The following is a 15,179-nucleotide window of genomic DNA, read 5'->3' as shown; positions in this document are numbered from 1 at the left end:
GAGTGCCCAAAGCCCCATCCAATCTAGCACTGAACACTTTAGTTCAGGAAGGGAGTCCTATGGACTTCTGCAACTTCATGTTTCTTTGAGATCTTTGAGATCCCTTCCAACCCAAACCATTCTCTGATTCTGCGATTCTGTAAGTACTCTGTATGGGGGCTAACCTTTTTGATTCCATAAGGTCCTCCAGACATTTACCATTTTGGTTTTGCAGAAGTGGAATTGTGCTTCTAAAGCAGTCTGATTTCTGGATCAGACGTACAGACCAGACATTCTTCCCCTCAATTTTCCGAAAGAGACAGATCCTGTAGGCACACTCAGATTATGCTTAGCACATATTGATAGGACTGGTCTCCTCATAAAATGCAGTTGCCAGCATTTTTAAGTAAGTTATCAGTAAGTTATTCTTTTATACAGTTTCACAATTGAAATCTATCTGAACAACAAATAATAATGGTTATGCAATATACTACTAGAGACATGTTACTGCATGAGTTTCAAGACATGTTTTACTGACTTTTGCCAACTGTCTAGGTCTGCAAAATATGTAAAAAAACCTGTCACAGAGGAGGAATTGTATTTCCATGAAGATGGCCAAAAATGTATTCCAGAGCTTTTAAGGCATGGGTGGAAGAAGAGACTGTTTGCCTCTTCTGTAACAGCTCAGTGTTGACTGTGTTCATTTGATTCCCTTCCCTTTGGAGTCTGGACAAATTCACAGTGACTTACGCCCCGAGATAATTTCACAACTGAGTCCGTTGACAAGGTGGATAAGTTGTCATTGTGGTGATGAGAGAGCACTAATCTCTGGTTCTTTCTCCTAAAACTATATGCAATCCATATGAAGCTCAATGAAGCCTAGGATTGTTGTCCTAACAGAGTGACTTAACCACCAGATAAAAATATAAAAGGGTTTCAGACCACAAAAACAAATTATTCACATGAACAGGCAGGTGGAGCAGTAGGATTTAAATTATAGGTCTCAGTAGGTAAAAATTATTGTAGTACCCCTGAAACAAAGAGTTTTATCTACAGAAGCTTGAAACCCAGCAGGAGTCTGGTTTCAACATCCACTAAGAGTAGCAATGAGTTGCTCATTATAAGATTCTCAAAAACTTGTGATTTCTCTTAGAATCACACGGTTAAAAAGGAAATCATTGCAAAAGCTGAAATGTCTGCATTGCAAGTATAGTAGATTTTTCTTATCTGTGTGCACTGGGTGGGGAGATGGGAGACGTTGTTTGAGGTTTTTTTGTTTGGGGTTTGTTTTCTTTGGGATTTTTTTAAGTATTAAGTAAAAAATGTGTCAGTATCATGAGCAGGCTTGTGTTTCTGCAAAACACAAGATATTTTTCCTGATCATGAAGATTAAAAGGAAAGCCTGAGCAGTGATATACATTAAATTGTTGGGTTTACACTAACTGAGGAAAGCAATAGAAATGGAAGAGTAATGTGTGGACGCCTCAAGGAGAAAGGGAAGAGACAATGCTTTTATCTATGTAAAACAGAAAAAAATAGAATAAACTGAGAGATTTCACCATGGTTATTGTAGTCACAGCTACCTTTTTTTCAGTAACCAAACAGTAATAACTAATTATATTATGTAGGCCAGCTGTGAAAACAATGAATACAGGGCAATGCAACACAATTTAAAACTCTGCAGACTATGTAATTAGTCTGAGAAATTATTCTCATCTCTTATCAGCATGATCTCAGTAAGTTATTCTTTTATACAGTTTCATAATTGAAATCTATCTGAACAACAAATAATAATGGTTATGCAATGTACTACTAGAGACATGTTACAAAAAAGTCACTTAATTGTTAAGAAGCTGTAATAAAAGGAAGTGTGGGGAGAGCACAGAAAACCCAAGGTAATAATAGGAACCAGTTAATCCTCTGCCTCTAAATTCTGGCCTCATTTCAAACAGTTTCATTTGTATAATGCAGTGGAGGTAGTGTACTAATGGACCAACACAGGCTGGGATGTTATATGTACCTCTAGTCAAAAACCTTATAAAAATGTGATTTCTACTTCACCCTATTGACTCGCTACAACACAATGTGAAGTCGTTTCTTTCCTTGCCCAGCACATTCCACTCTCCCCTCAGACTCAATGCCATAGCTCCAATGCATGCCTTCAGTGCTGCAGAAAAAGTGCTTTAACACAAAAAAGGCTGAAATACTCAGGCCGGAGAGATCAGTACCTCGTTGAAGTTTAATAAGTAAATGAGCTTGTGTTTTTCTACCCTCACTTGTACTTTGAAGAAATATATATTAACGCTAAAGCCTGGTAATATACTACAGAGCTCAAAGATATGTTTTTGACACAGTAAGTACATAAATAGAAAAGCAAATAAGCAGAAAATCTTCACATTGCAGGAGAAAACTATGAATCAGGACTTAAATTGTAAGAAGCTGACTCAAAGGAAATAGATATGGCACAAGAAATTATGAAAAGACTGGAGGTATCATCTGCAAGAATATTAAATTGTATTCTAATATAAAAATCCTGCTATGAATCAACAATCATCAAATAAAATAAATATTCTTTTATACAGTGGAAGATTTATTACAGTAAATGTTGTCATAAAAAATTATCTCTTCCTTGTCTTCCTGCATTTTTGTGATACAGCTAGTTTTGACCTCTACAAATTTAGGATGAATATTAAAAAAAAAATCCAGGGAAAATACAGAAAGAAAAGCACAATGACTGAGGATGTGAGATATTTTAAATCTGTTAAGGTGGAAAATCAGCCTGGTTTGTGTCAGTAAGAATACAGACTGTGTATTAATTTGGTTCATAACTACTCGAGATAGTTGGTATATAATCCAAAAAAGATCAACAAAGAACACATAAAATATGTTGTAGAGAACAACCTTAACACAGAACACAAAGGGCATTTTCTATAACATTTCCTACCAACTTTAATTAAACTAACACCATCTGCAAAACAAAATTTTTATGAAGATCCCCTTGTACAGTAAAAAGGATTTTTGGCACATTTGTACCACTGGTTAATACAGATGGAGCAGAAACACGGGCATTCTCCAAGAATATCAAGTATCAACTAAAAGCTGAGCTGTAAAACATGAAAAGATTTATACGTAGAGTATTGCTGGAACCATACCAAATCATGCAGGGTCTTAGTTCTGGTACTTCAAGAAGGAGTCCTTGAGTATCTCAGACATAATAAAAATAAAACTACAGCCCGACAAGTTTTGCCAAGTGAATTCTAGCATGGTCCTAGAATCAGATAGGAAAAAATTGAGACTATGAAAATGAACAACAGAGTAATCAAGGTGAAGGACATCTTGGAGGCTGTGAATAAGCAAGTGTAAGAAAAAAATGTAAACCTAAATCATCACTAATCTACAGTACAATGTAAACCATCAAAGATGATAACAAGAGCTTTCAATGATAAATCTTCACTCACAAGCTATATGAGCAAGCTCAGTAGTATTTTCCATGCAGTGCATAATACAGTGTAATAACAACAGGGAACACATTACATCTCTCTTACAGTTCCTGATGTTGCCATACTATTCCTTTAATGGAAGTAAGTTAAGCCTGCTTCTGGCTGTTCGAAGTCAGAGCCCTGCATTACTCATTGGTCTCTTGTGCTACAGGTTAGAGATATTTTTTACCTAAAAACAAAAATAAATTAGATTGCTCATGTCATCTATAAGAATGCAAGAACCATTTCCATGGGAAATGTGTTCTACATACATTATGGTAACATTATTTAGAAGGCTGCCTGGCTTTGATGCTATTTGAGAAGCTTCAGTTCCTGTTCCTTCAACCCGCAGGGGTGAAGGACTTACATTGTTTTTTTCTGCAATAACACCCTATTGAAGGAAGGCGAATTGGGTCTTCGTGGTACCTTTAATTTTTGTTGTCTTTTCAGAGTCTAATCTTTCAAAGTCTTTCATTAATCTTTAATCACAAATACTTCTATCAGAATTCAAGTACACTAGAACTACTAGTATACTTACTCTGTAATGCTTATTCTAAAATACTTTGCTGAAACTGAATTGGGAGGCAAAGTTCAAAATGGCAAATCCTGTTTAATTTACAGCACTATGAAAAAAACCCAACCAAACCTTCCTTGGTACTCTGTGACACTTGAGAAAGGCATAAAAGAATAGGTAAAACAATTATGGTTTTTAGCTCATTTGATCCTTTTATCCTTCATTAATTTTACATACTATTAAAAACTACTGAAACTAGTAATATTTATTATGCAAATATTGAAATTACCTAATATCTTAATTACTTCTGGGCCTCATCTAGGGATTCTTGCTTAAAATTTACGTGTTCCTTACTACTAATGTATAAAATTTTAAACACTAAGAAAAGCATTTATCAATATGTTATGAAGTGTTGCCTGAATGCATGCATTCAAAGCAGCAAAGACTGTAAATATATGCTGCAGGTATTCGACATGCAGTAAGATTATGCTTTTTTCTTAATTAGTTCAGCATTCCAAAATAAATAATATTCTGGTAGTCCATAATATTATTGGGGGGAGGGGGGGTGTATGCAAATTAATATGAAATGATAGTTGGTCCAGTAGTACATCTTCCTTATAACACTGCCTGGTGCAAGATGCATAGGGCACTACCACAAAAAGAAATGAAAAAATAATTATACCAAGAATAATTTGGAAGAAATTAGGAATAATCTTATATCAGGAATGTTTTTTTATTCTCCAACATGATGTGCATTACCCACACATCTACCAAATATCACACACACTTCAGAAGGGTTTGAAATTACTATTTTAATCCACGTGGAAGTCCTTAGTTTCACTCTTTCTTGCTCTGGTATGGTTAACTGCATCACAAAAAGAAAACCTTCACTATGATTTGACTGCAAGATCAACCCCTCTGTGTATTTAGCTGAAGTATAATAACAGAAAGGGAATACAAAGATTTGTTAACCTGAATCTCAAAAACTGGGGTATAACTGGCACTAGTAATAAAATAGTGAAAAAATGAAATTCCAGTGGTTTTCAAAAAAAAAATCTCTATCTTCTCATAATTTGAGTGACATCTTGGTTTCCTTTAACCTTTAACTGGAAAATGTGTCTTGTCTTTTAAGCTGGAACCAACAGATCTCACATCCTCATTCAGTGAAAGTTACATATGCACTTAATTTCATCAACTGAGTAGTCTCACTGTGGTAATTAAATATAGTTTAAACTGGTAAAGGCAAGCATATGTATATTATATATATATGTGTATATATATATTACTGAATAACGACTTTTGGTCTTAAACCCAGCTTTGGAATTTTGCATGTTTTTCTAAAATTTTTTAAATTTCCAGAGGACTTTGGGTGCACAAGTAAAGGTGCACCCAAAGTGTTCTCATAAAATTAAGGCATTAGTTGGAAGACTATTATAGTGATGATTAACAGCTGTAGTTTATTAGCCTCAGAAGAACTTATAAAGATTCCACTAACTTTCACTTACCAAATTCTCTGCTCCTATTCAAAGAAAAAATGGGGAATTGTTCTAGTAGCACTAAGATCTCAAAATCTTCCTACAGCATCTTGATGTCTCTTTTTCTTGCCTGAGAGACTGTGGCTTCTCTTGTTTTATAAAGAACAAAATGACCTGTCACCAGGTCCAGTGTGAGAATGTATACCGTACTGAAGGGTTGTCACTCCACCTGAGCAACCACTCTGGTAAACACAAAAAAAAGGCCCGCAAGCTGCTCTTTTACTGAGTGTTTAATGAACCCTGAAAATTCCTGTGCAGGGGCCTGAGTCTGGCTGATGATTACCTTTGTGATTTAGTCATTTATTAGTGAAGTCATTCAGGGGTTGGCAGAAGAGATGCCATGCAAGTGTTCAGTACATGAGAGCAGTTGCCTGGTAGTGCTCTGCACAGCACAGCAAGACACAAATCGTGCACTGTCCGATGGGTCACTGCACCCCTGCACCGCTGAGAATAGGGAGGTGGTGCCAAGCTTTCCCCAGCAGGCAAATGACCGACCGTAGAGTGCGTTTTTAAAGGGTGATGTAAGAGAAGCTAAACTTGACCAGCCAAACACAACCCCTACCTCAACGATGTATTTCTCGGGCTGAGAAGGGTGAGAGAGGTTGACTGTGGAGCAAGCCCAGTTCACTCCTGCCCTGCTGGGAGGGGGGGCTGGCCGGCAGGAGGCACTTTAATAGAGAGAACAGATGTCCCTTTAAGGTCTGTTGTGCTTTCTGAGGGCTGCAGCCGGAGACTTGAAGGGGGTCGGTCGATCTTACTTTATTTGTACATCTTAGCGCTGGTCTAATTCTACAGGGAAGCTTCCAAAGCTCAGAGGTCTTTTGGGGAGGAGGGGGCGGGGGGGGATAGGAGGGAGGAAACTCGATGTTAAGAAACATAGCAGCACAACAAACAGGAAATGCCTAACTCGGCTGCAAGGCGGGCGGTGCAGAGTGCTGAACTCCACTCGCAGTGCAGCACCGCCGGGCGCGTCGGTGGCTGGACCGCTCCCGCTACCCCTGCCCCCGGCCCGGGCTCCCGGCCCCGAGCTCGCCGGAGGACAGGCATGGCTGCCTCCTACTGGATGCTGGCAGGTGAGGAATGATCCCTTTCTGTCTTGCTTAGAAGACCCAGGTCCCGAAAGCAGTTCTGCTCCCTGTGGGAGGGGGGTGAAACCGTTTGGGGGCTGGCACCCGAGGGACCCTATCCCCCTCCTCCCCGCTCCCTCCGTGTGCCTGGGGAATGCCCTGCCCGGAGCCGCCTTCCCGCTGCAGCCCGTGAGGGACTGCTTCGGTTTGCTTCTCTTCAGGACCTTTAATCCCTACACCAGTTAGACCCCGGGGGGCTTGGGGGGTGGACGGGACAGCTAAATGAGGGCGACTAGGTGAGAAGAAATACTGCAACTGAATCGCTTTGGAAGAGAGGTGCACCTGGCAACTTCTCTGGTTTTCTCCGTTTAGCTTTCAGAAGCTCTGAGCGGTAAAAGGGGAAGCGAGGAAGCAGTTAACTGCACCCAACTAACTTCAGACAGAGGAGTTAATTCGGAAACTGAGTATGTAGTATTTCCTGACAGGGTCTGATTTATTGTTAGGAGCTTACTTGCTTTTTTAGAAAAACAAATACAGCAAGTAACAATCCAGCGGGCTGTTTGATCTTTTGTAACATTTTGGATCTGAAATTAGGGGAATCCAAGAAGTGGGAAAGAGGCTAAGGCAGTGCTGGGATCCATGTGCTTGCAGACTGGGACACTGAGCTCCCCCAGCAGCTCTTGCACTGCGAACTAGCACACAGTGAACCTGAGGCAGCACAGAAGAAATCAGTTTCATAAGAATTGTCAAAATCCAGGCGGCACAAGTGGGTGAAAGGCAAGACTAGGGCTTTTCCCTCCTCACTTTGTGCTTATTGTGCAAGAACAGACACACGAAAATGTAAAAATTTTAATGTAGTACTTTGGTGAGCCATATTTAGCCCTTGTTTAGAAATAACTTTATTACTTTTCTTATACAATGACATTATCCAAAATATGCTTGTGTTCTGTCATGGAAGGAGGCTTTGTAAAATGGCAACAATTTAGTGTGCCACAGCTTTCCGTCAGCTTGCAAAATTGCCACTGGTACTGGCAGATCAGGTTTATCATTATATAAGAAAACATCTCAAGGGTGGATCCCATCCAGACCTGTCAGGGGCTGACTAGTTTTTCTTGTGGTTTTGTAGTGGGTTTTCTTGGTTTGGGTTTTTTTTTTTTTAAAGTTGATGTGAAATAGAAAACACTTAGAAATAAGAGAAGGCATTACAGATACTAGAAAGGGGATTCAGATCATCCCAGATAAATAAGAGAAGTCCTACATAATCAAAGTGTTATAAAAATAAGCAGAAGGACTTTTAGAATTACAGTGGAATAATAACAATAAAAAAGGCAAATTAATTACATGCTCCTCTTTCTGAAAAAAAAAAGTGGCAAATAATCTGGCATGTACTAGCGGGCGATGTAGAATAAAGGAGGTACATAGACGTGTGTGCTTGTGTATTTACAGAATTTACAGAGATTTTTTTTTTTTTAACTTCAGCTTGGTATTGATGATCTGCAGATCTTGAGTACAGGAAGTCTGACAGATGCAGACAAAGGCAAAAGTGCATTAAGAAGAGACAAGCCTGATTAAGGCTGAGGGAAATGATCTATGAATAAAATTTGACTGAAGCATGTCTATCCAGAAGAGAGGAAAACAAGGGCAAAGTGTTGAACATTTCAAATATATATTTTTACAAAAATATTATTAGGGACAATATTCTTCAAAATATCTCTTTGTTTTGTGACAGGACTCAGTCATGACTTTCTATATAGCACATGTTGGCTTACAGATTGATGAATACTTAGCTCTTCATATCCAACAAAGGACAAGAGAAAATCAACATAACTTGCTGTGCAAAAAATTTAGGGAATATTCACAATAACTTCCTTACTCTTCAGGAAACTAACTGCTAGACTAGGTTACCAAAAAACCCCTACCCCTGCATGATCTCTTTCACTGAAAGTTTTGATGAAGTTTGATTTGTATCACAAACACTGTGTGAAAGTGGTTTGACTAGGGATCTGCCCAAGTCTCCTCCAGCGCTGTGTTTCAATAGAAAAGGAAGGAAGGAAGAAATTCAAGGGTTCCATTACTTCTTAATGCTCCTTCACCTAATGATTTTACGCCTAGCCTGTACCATCCCAGAATGATCTCCTCATTAGTGATTGGGCTGTTGGTACTGATTAAGAATATGAGTCTTTGCAACAGAAAAAAAGATCAGTCATCATCAAGACAGTAGTGGTCTCTGTCCAGAACCTGCAAAGGTAGGACAGACACAGGATAAAGGGAAAACATGAAAACATATATTCAACCCAGTTTCCCTCTCCATCTTCTCTCTTTTGTCTTCCTTTGCTCTTGCAAAAAACATGACCAACATTCCTCTGCAACTTCCTCCTGTATTCTTTCCCACTAGTTTTTCTTATCTGAGACTTGACTGCATTTGCACAAATTCTAGCTGAAATGGCTATGATATGGGGGAGAGGGGGTCTCCTATGCACATGACCTATTGTCTAAAATTCTGTACATATCCCATCTTCGTAAAGCAGCTGGATCAAGATTTGAAGCATTAGGGCAGTGTGTCTGAAATGTTTTCAAGATAATAACCTTACCAAACCAGCATGGCTCCAAATTCCCTATGAATATATGCTATCACCCTTCTTACCTTGTTTTGTAATGGTCTTCAGGTCTAAAAATGGATGCCAAATAACTGCAATTATTAGTACATATAGAATTGTTTTCAGAAAGTGATAAATGGCAAGAACTGTTAGATTCTAAACTTAATCTTTTATCAATTTTAAGCTTTTATGTTAAAACTGTATGTAGAGTTAAAAGTATCCATTTGTTTTGGCTCAACTGGAGTGAAATTCATCTAACTCACATTATCAACATTAGTATGAACTTACAACCTAAACAGTTATATGGTTCTTAAACTTTTGGAGATGTTTTTCTTTGACATAATCAAATAGCAATACCCAGTAGTCTCTTTACCAGAGTAGGCAAAGCATACTTTGTAAGTTGACAATGATTTTGCTAATTCCGGAGACATCAAAGTTTACAGTTGCCATTAAATACTTGCAGACTCATAACTATATAAAATTTCAAGATTTTTTGTTTGAGAAAGGACTTCAGCACAACTTTCTTTCTGTATCAGTCAGTATGTTGAGTGGCAACTTTGTTCCAAAGTTGCTGTTCTTTGTTTTCAGTTGGGTTTGTGGGGTAAGTTTGGGGTTTGTTTGGTTTTTTGTTGGTTGGGGTGGGTTTTTTGGTTGGTGGGTTCAGTTTGGGGTTTTTTTAAATGCAGCAGTTACCTGCTTGCATGGACAGAATGTTTATTTTCCACTGGATGGTACTCAATGCAAACCTGCAACCTCTATCTAAAATAGATCCCATCTCCAGGGTTGTGAGGGTGCTTGCAAAAATTAGACTGGAACCAACAGAGAAGTGTTTGTAAATAACCAGCTGCAAAAGTACAAAATGAAATAAATATTAATGTGGAATGTAAATATACACTACAGCTAATTTTTATTGAAAGAACAGGATGAGGTCAACCCTTGCAGTTCTGTAACTGCAAAGAATGTAAAGCAGAAAATTCATAAATTGACCATGCAGCGTCTACATGTGTAAGTGAAAAGCTGAATGCACACTGCCTGACCTACCAAATATTAATACAAACCTCTGAGTATGCACAAGCCCAAATCAAACAGTTATTTATACATGTGCTTATGTTATATTCCCTTGGGTGGTCCAGCTTCCTTCTGTGAAACTATTCATGCTAAGAGACTTAAGCATGTGTACTCACAGGAAGAGAGTCTGAGGTCTCATAAATAAATCCTATTATGTAATATCTGATAAAGTTGTTTTTACATCAGTATCAAGCTTAGAAACAAGGAAAGCACATTACTGGGCCAGATCTGAGTTCAGTGTCCTGTCACAACTAACTTAGCACTAGATACTTGAGAAAAATTCGTATGTTCACAATAGTAGGAGATACAAGGTAGTTTTTGCACACAGTAGCCTTGTGTCAGTAAATCCCTGACTCCAAAGCCCTTCAGAATGAATTGTATAATTCATAGGTGGTGCAGGGTTTTTTTCAAAAACATCTCAAAATCTAAATGAAACCATCTTTTACAAATTTGCCATTTTCTCACCTCATAGAGGATGTCCTCTTTTCAGTTAGCAGACTGTGCAGACTGTTACAGCTGCCCTGATAAACAGCACGTTAGTTTGTCTACTTGCTCAAGTATTTTTCTTCCTTTGACTAATCCTTCATATCAGAATTTTCTCTGTTTGCCGTTCTTTTCATTCTTTCCACATTTTCAACATTCATTCTGCAACGGGGTCTTCAGGGTCGCACACCATTTTAAAACAAGCCGCAGTACTTGCATAATGACATCATCTTTTATATTATTTCTGGCTTGTTAAATTTGCGTAGTCTGCAAATTTGAGCTGCATAGTTACTGTTGAGGTCCCTTTTCTGTGCAATTATCACTGAACTAATCTGTGTGTTAGTGATAAAAGGCCTTTGCAAGGCATACTGCTTAGATCTGTTAAGATCATTTGTTGTTGCTTATCTGCTTCAGAAGCTTCTCAGAACTGTTGCATTCTGACTAGGCTCAGGAAGCAGCTCAGCTTTGGGTAACTTTCAAGCATAACAAAAAACTTTAAAGCAGCAGCTTAAGAGCAACGTCAAAGGACAGTTCAGGCTGATGTTGCTTGGGTTTGTTTTTCATTTCCTCGGCGGCGGTTGCCTTGAGGAGCCGCCTCTGCACTCCCCGACAGTGAGGTACCTGCCACAGCATTCCCGCACCACACCCAGAAAATCGGCTACCGAGCCGTCTCTCTCTCTCGTTCTGTAACCGTAACCTTTCACAACATTTAGGTTTTAGGTTGGGTTTGCTGGGTTGGGATTTTCCCGCCCTCTTCTCAAACGTGAGGGACTGTGTTAGAAGCCTTGGGAGCGCGGACCAGCGCGGGCCCCGTCCAACCCCGCCTCGCTTACGGAGAAACTGCAGGGGGAAGGGCACCTATTTACAGCCCTCTCCCGCCTCGCAACACACAGGAGCACGGAGCTGCTCCCTCGCCTCCCTCCCCGGAAGGTTTCCCTCAGGAGGCTCACCGCGCGACCCCTCTGCGTACAACCGCGCCGCGCCCGCGCCGCTCCTGGATACAGAGAGGGCGGGCAGGAAGCGACCGCGCGCATGCTCGCCTGCCGCAGAGGAGAAAAGGCAGGGGCGGGCGGGCTTTGCGCATGCGTAGCGGCTCGCTGTCCTAAGGCGCATGCGCGCTGATCGGGGCGAGTGGCCGGAGGGGACTGCTCTGAGGAGGTGCCGCGCCCGGCCCGAGGCTGAAGGCAGGATTTGGCGTGGCCCGGACTAGGCCGGTGTTCGGTAAAGGCTGCTCGTCCGCCGTGACCTGCTGCCCGGCCGCCCGGGGCAGGCCTGCTAGCCGCTGCGGCTGAGGGGAAGCCGTCGGGGTCGCGGCGGTGCAAGGACCGCCAGGATGAAGCTGGTGAGGAAGGACCTGGAGAAGGATAATGCGGGGCAGGTGACTCTGATCCCCGAGGAACCCGAGGACATGTGGCACACCTACAACCTGCTGCAGGTGGGTGACAGCCTGCGGGCCTCCACCATCCGGAAGGTGCAGACCGAGTCAGCCACGGGCAGCGTGGGCAGCAACCGCATCCGCACCACCCTCACCCTCTGTGTGGAGGCCATTGACTTTGACTCACAGGCCTGCCAGTTGCGGGTCAAGGGCACTAACATCCAAGAGAATGAGTATGTCAAGATGGGGGCTTACCATACCATCGAGCTGGAGCCCAACCGGCAGTTCACACTGGCAAAGAAGCAGTGGGACAGCGTGGTGCTGGAACGCATCGAGCAGGCCTGCGACCCAGCCTGGAGTGCCGATGTGGCAGCTGTGGTCATGCAGGAAGGGTTGGCACACATCTGCCTGGTCACTCCAAGCATGACACTGACCCGTGCCAAGGTAGAGGTGAACATCCCCCGCAAGCGGAAAGGGAGCTGCAGTCAGCACGACCGGGCCCTGGAAAGATTTTACGAGCAGGTAGTGCAAGCCATCCAGCGACATATCAACTTTGAGGTGGTGAAGTGTGTCCTGGTGGCTAGCCCAGGCTTTGTACGGGAGCAGTTTTGTGACTACATGTTCCAGCAGGCAGTCAAGAATGACAACAAGCTTCTGCTGGAGAACAGGTCCAAGTTCCTACAGGTAAGGAGCTAAACAAACTCCAGAGTGGGTAAAAAGAGGCTTAATTGCTGCCTGTGATAATAATGATAGTGATGGCGGGTAATTCACTTATTAGAGAAAGCTAATTTATGTTTGGGCATCATAAGGAAATTATTCTACTATAGGACAGTTATGCAGGATACAGACTTCTTATCTAGATTATCTTACTGAAGAAAGAAATTTTGAACTCTGTAGGAGCATATTTAATGTACGATTAAGAGTGAAGTACAAATTGGAAAGTAACGATTAATTTATATAGCATATGTGTTTAATATTTTAAAGAAGAAAGTACCTGGATGCGATAGAGGTTAGTTGTGCTAGTTTTCTACTAGATTGCTAAATAGCAATCTAGCCCATAGCATTTGTTCCTGCTTTTTAGTCATCTCAGTGATTCAGTGGATGGACTTTTTTGCCATTCCCTGGAATAGGCAAACTTGGAGCTTAAAATAAGTTTACTTTTTCATAAGGATATTTGTGTCATGTTTTATGTGGAGTAGGCCTATAATACATGTTTTCAGAAGGTGGGGAATGGGGAGGAAGCAGGTGTACTTAATAGGCAGCAAAGTTTCAGAGAAATCACATCAAGAAACCAACTTTTGCACCTGTAGCAAAGTGGTAATAGTAAGCGTGAAAAGTTTTAGTGTACTGCATGGTTTTGCAAACATTAGGCATGTAGTTGTGCAAGATTACATGCTTTTGTACTATGTGTTTGTAGTTTCAAGAGGTCTTTGCCTTTTGGAAAGCTTTAAAAGGAAGAGGCTTAGGTCTTAGTTTCTTAGTAGTTGCAAGTGGCCCTACCTTGATGAATGTCTGCAACAGCCTGCATATTTAACCTGGTTTTTCAATAAGACAAACAGTTTTCCTACACTCCTTAAACTATATTTTAAGGGATTTGGTATAGGCTTGGGGTTGCTGGAGAGATTCTTTAAGAACAGAACCAGAAACTGACAACTTCCTTGAACAATAATCAAGATAAATACGATGTTTTCTGATTAGCCACTAAACAATCCTTTTTATTAAAAAAAAAAAAAAAAAACAAAACCACCAATCTTTTGCCTTTTTTCTAGGTCCACTCTTCCTCAGGACATAAATACGCATTGAAGGAAGCCCTCTGCGACCCAGCTGTAACTAGCCGTCTCTCTGACACTAAGGCAGCTGGTGAGGTCAAAGCCTTAGATGACTTCTATAAAATGCTGCAGCATGAGCCTGACCGGGCTTTTTATGGTCTAAAACATGTGGAGAAGGCAAATGAAGCCATGGCCATCGATACCTTGCTGATCAGTGATGAGCTTTTCCGGCACCAGGATGTGGCTACACGTGCCCGGTATGTTAAGTTGGTAGATAGCGTACGAGAGAACATGGGCACGGTACGCATTTTCTCCAGCCTTCACGTGTCTGGAGAGCAGCTTGGCCAGCTGACAGGAGTGGCAGCCATCTTGCGCTTTCCTGTTGCTGAGCTCTCTGACCAGGAAGATGACTCTAGCTCTGAAGAGGATTGATAACAGTGATGTCATCCCAGGGTTTCTTTTGCTGGTCATGTTGAAATGACAGTAAAGGCCCATCCTTCCTAAATACTGTGTGGAGATGTGCCATGACATTTGCTTTTAAATTTTTGATAGTGTTTCTTATGTTATATAGCACCATTTAGTGCACTAATGGGTATTTGTTCTGTTGTAATGATTATTGGTGTACTGTGCTTTGGAACTGACCATTTTTGCAAGTTACACCCTGGACCTCCAGCAGTACAAGAAACTAATTTGACTCCCCAAAGCTGCTCATTCTGCATGTTAAGGCAGACTAGCAGCCTAGTGCTTTGAAACATGTATGAAAACATAATAAACTAAGAGGATGAAAATGCTGTCAGACTCTCTATTTTTGTTTAAATGTTTGAAAACAGTATTGCAAAACAAATGTTATCTTTGGGCAAGACCTGTGCTTGATCTTACTAGGTATTTGCCGTATTTCTTGAGATGCGTCAAAGGAGTGTGACCAGTGTTGTCTGTCAGGGCTTGGTTTTGGTGTTAATGAGTCAAACCACTTAAATATTTCTGTGAAAGACTTTAAGCAATCTTTCAGAAACTAGACACTTTAACCATTTCCTCCCTAATATGATAGTAAATGCGAGACAAATTGTGAAACCCAGTGCAGCCATTTCAGTTACCTTTTTGAATGCCATTATCTTGGGAGATTGTCCTGAAGACTAACAAGGTATCAAGTATCTTGTCATTGACTGTGTTTTTATGAATTGAGATTACTTAGCACCCAGTTCTGCAAAAGTATACAAAAAGTCTTTCAAACTCAGGACCCTAGTTCCAATGAAGAGTACTTTGACAACAAATAGTTTAAGTAAATTCATAATCTGGTATTTGTCTGTTTGTGT

General features: G+C 40.8%; 2 protein-coding genes across 2 annotated transcripts in view; both read left to right on the top strand.

Moving 5' to 3' along the window:
- Positions 1–6,405: 6,405 nt before the first annotated feature.
- The window catches only part of ITGA1 (integrin subunit alpha 1), a gene marked incomplete at its 5' end in the record, with an annotated part of 69,051 nt that continues 60,277 nt past the window's right edge, over positions 6,406–15,179 (top strand). Inside the window, one exon of the mRNA XM_084278660.1 lies at positions 6,406–6,580. Within this exon, the coding sequence (XP_084134786.1) occupies positions 6,406–6,580 (175 nt within the window). The remainder of the gene's footprint in view (positions 6,581–15,179) is intronic.
- On the top strand, positions 11,900–14,643 carry PELO (pelota mRNA surveillance and ribosome rescue factor). The gene is made up of 2 exons (XM_084277954.1): positions 11,900–12,781; positions 13,867–14,643. Exons 1-2 carry the CDS (start codon positions 12,056–12,058, stop codon positions 14,296–14,298), a joined length of 1,158 nt encoding a protein of 385 aa, XP_084134080.1. The 5' UTR covers positions 11,900–12,055; the 3' UTR covers positions 14,299–14,643.

The sequence above is a fragment of the Gallinula chloropus genome, assembly GCF_964237585.1.
Source record: "Gallinula chloropus genome assembly, chromosome: Z".
NCBI classification, from domain to species: Eukaryota; Metazoa; Chordata; class Aves; order Gruiformes; family Rallidae; genus Gallinula; species Gallinula chloropus.
This window is presented reverse-complemented; position numbering and strand designations above follow the sequence as displayed.

Excerpts from the sequence above, each read along its gene's own strand:
- PELO (XM_084277954.1), top strand. The coding sequence starts at position 12,056 with ATGAAGCTGGTGAGGAAGGACCTGGAGAAGGATAATGCGGGGCAGGTG. Across the intron at positions 12,782-13,866 it reads ACAGGTCCAAGTTCCTACAG|GTCCACTCTTCCTCAGGACA; the intron begins GTAAGGAGCTAA and ends CCTTTTTTCTAG.